Consider the following 817-nt stretch of genomic DNA (forward strand, 5'->3'; position numbering starts at 1 on the left):
TTCTCTGAATGCCCACTACCTAGCACAGGGCGGGCCCCACTCAATGCTTGCTGAATGGGTGGATCCACGAATGATACAGCTACGATCTGCCCAGTGTGGTCCCTGCACCAGCAACAACCACCTCACTCAGCTGGTCAGAAACGCACATTCCTGCCCTTTCTCCTTGTATCAGGTCTCTGGGGATGGGGTCCAAGACACCATTTTAACAAGTTCTCTCGGTGACTCTTCCACCCATGAAAGTTTGTGAACCTCTGATATTGATGACCCAACAAGTCTGAAAAGGGACAGGTTTTTGGAGCAGGTGTTGAATGCAGTATCACTCCGCATCACCTGGAACAGGCAGCCAAGATAGAGACCTAAGCCGACTCACCGTGATCCGGGATGTGTCGATAAAACTCTTGTTGAAATGGTTCAGTGCTGTCTGGGCCTCTTCCTCAGACTTGAAGCCAATGAAGCCAAACTTCCGGAACTTGCCATCTTTGGTGAACTTCAGGCTGCAGTCTGTCAGTGTGCCAAAGGCAGCAAACAGCTGCTTGAAACGCTCCTCCTTCATCTAAGACAAACGGGGTGACAATGAGGGAGGAGCTGGGGAGTCCCCAGACAAGGGCACAAAATAGGCTGGAGATGTGAGGCTACAGGATTCCCAAGGGCACCCTGAGACGAGGAGGTGGGCAGAGTGTGCTCTGGCTCCATCACGGACAGCTGTGTGGCCTGGAGCACATTACTTTACCCGTTTCACTCATGAGAAAACAAGACTCAGAATGGTTGCAGTGTTGTCTTCCTATCTGAGGGGCTATTTTGAGGCTAAAGAGACCAG

At 51.5% G+C, this 817-nt stretch overlaps 1 protein-coding gene across 1 annotated transcript in view; it reads right to left on the reverse strand.

Annotated features, from left to right (window-relative positions):
• Positions 1-553, reverse strand: part of RBM19 (RNA binding motif protein 19) — a 130950-nt gene extending 130397 nt beyond the window's left edge. Inside the window, exon 1 of the mRNA XM_007938280.2 lies at positions 371-553. Coding sequence (XP_007936471.2) covers positions 371-553 — 183 coding nt within the window. The remainder of the gene's footprint in view (positions 1-370) is intronic.
• Between the last annotated feature and the right edge of the window lie 264 nt (positions 554-817).

Source organism: Orycteropus afer, unplaced genomic scaffold (assembly GCF_000298275.1).
Source record: "Orycteropus afer afer isolate SDZICR_OR568_19922 unplaced genomic scaffold, OryAfe1.0 scaffold00048, whole genome shotgun sequence".
Taxonomy (NCBI): domain Eukaryota; kingdom Metazoa; phylum Chordata; class Mammalia; order Tubulidentata; family Orycteropodidae; genus Orycteropus; species Orycteropus afer.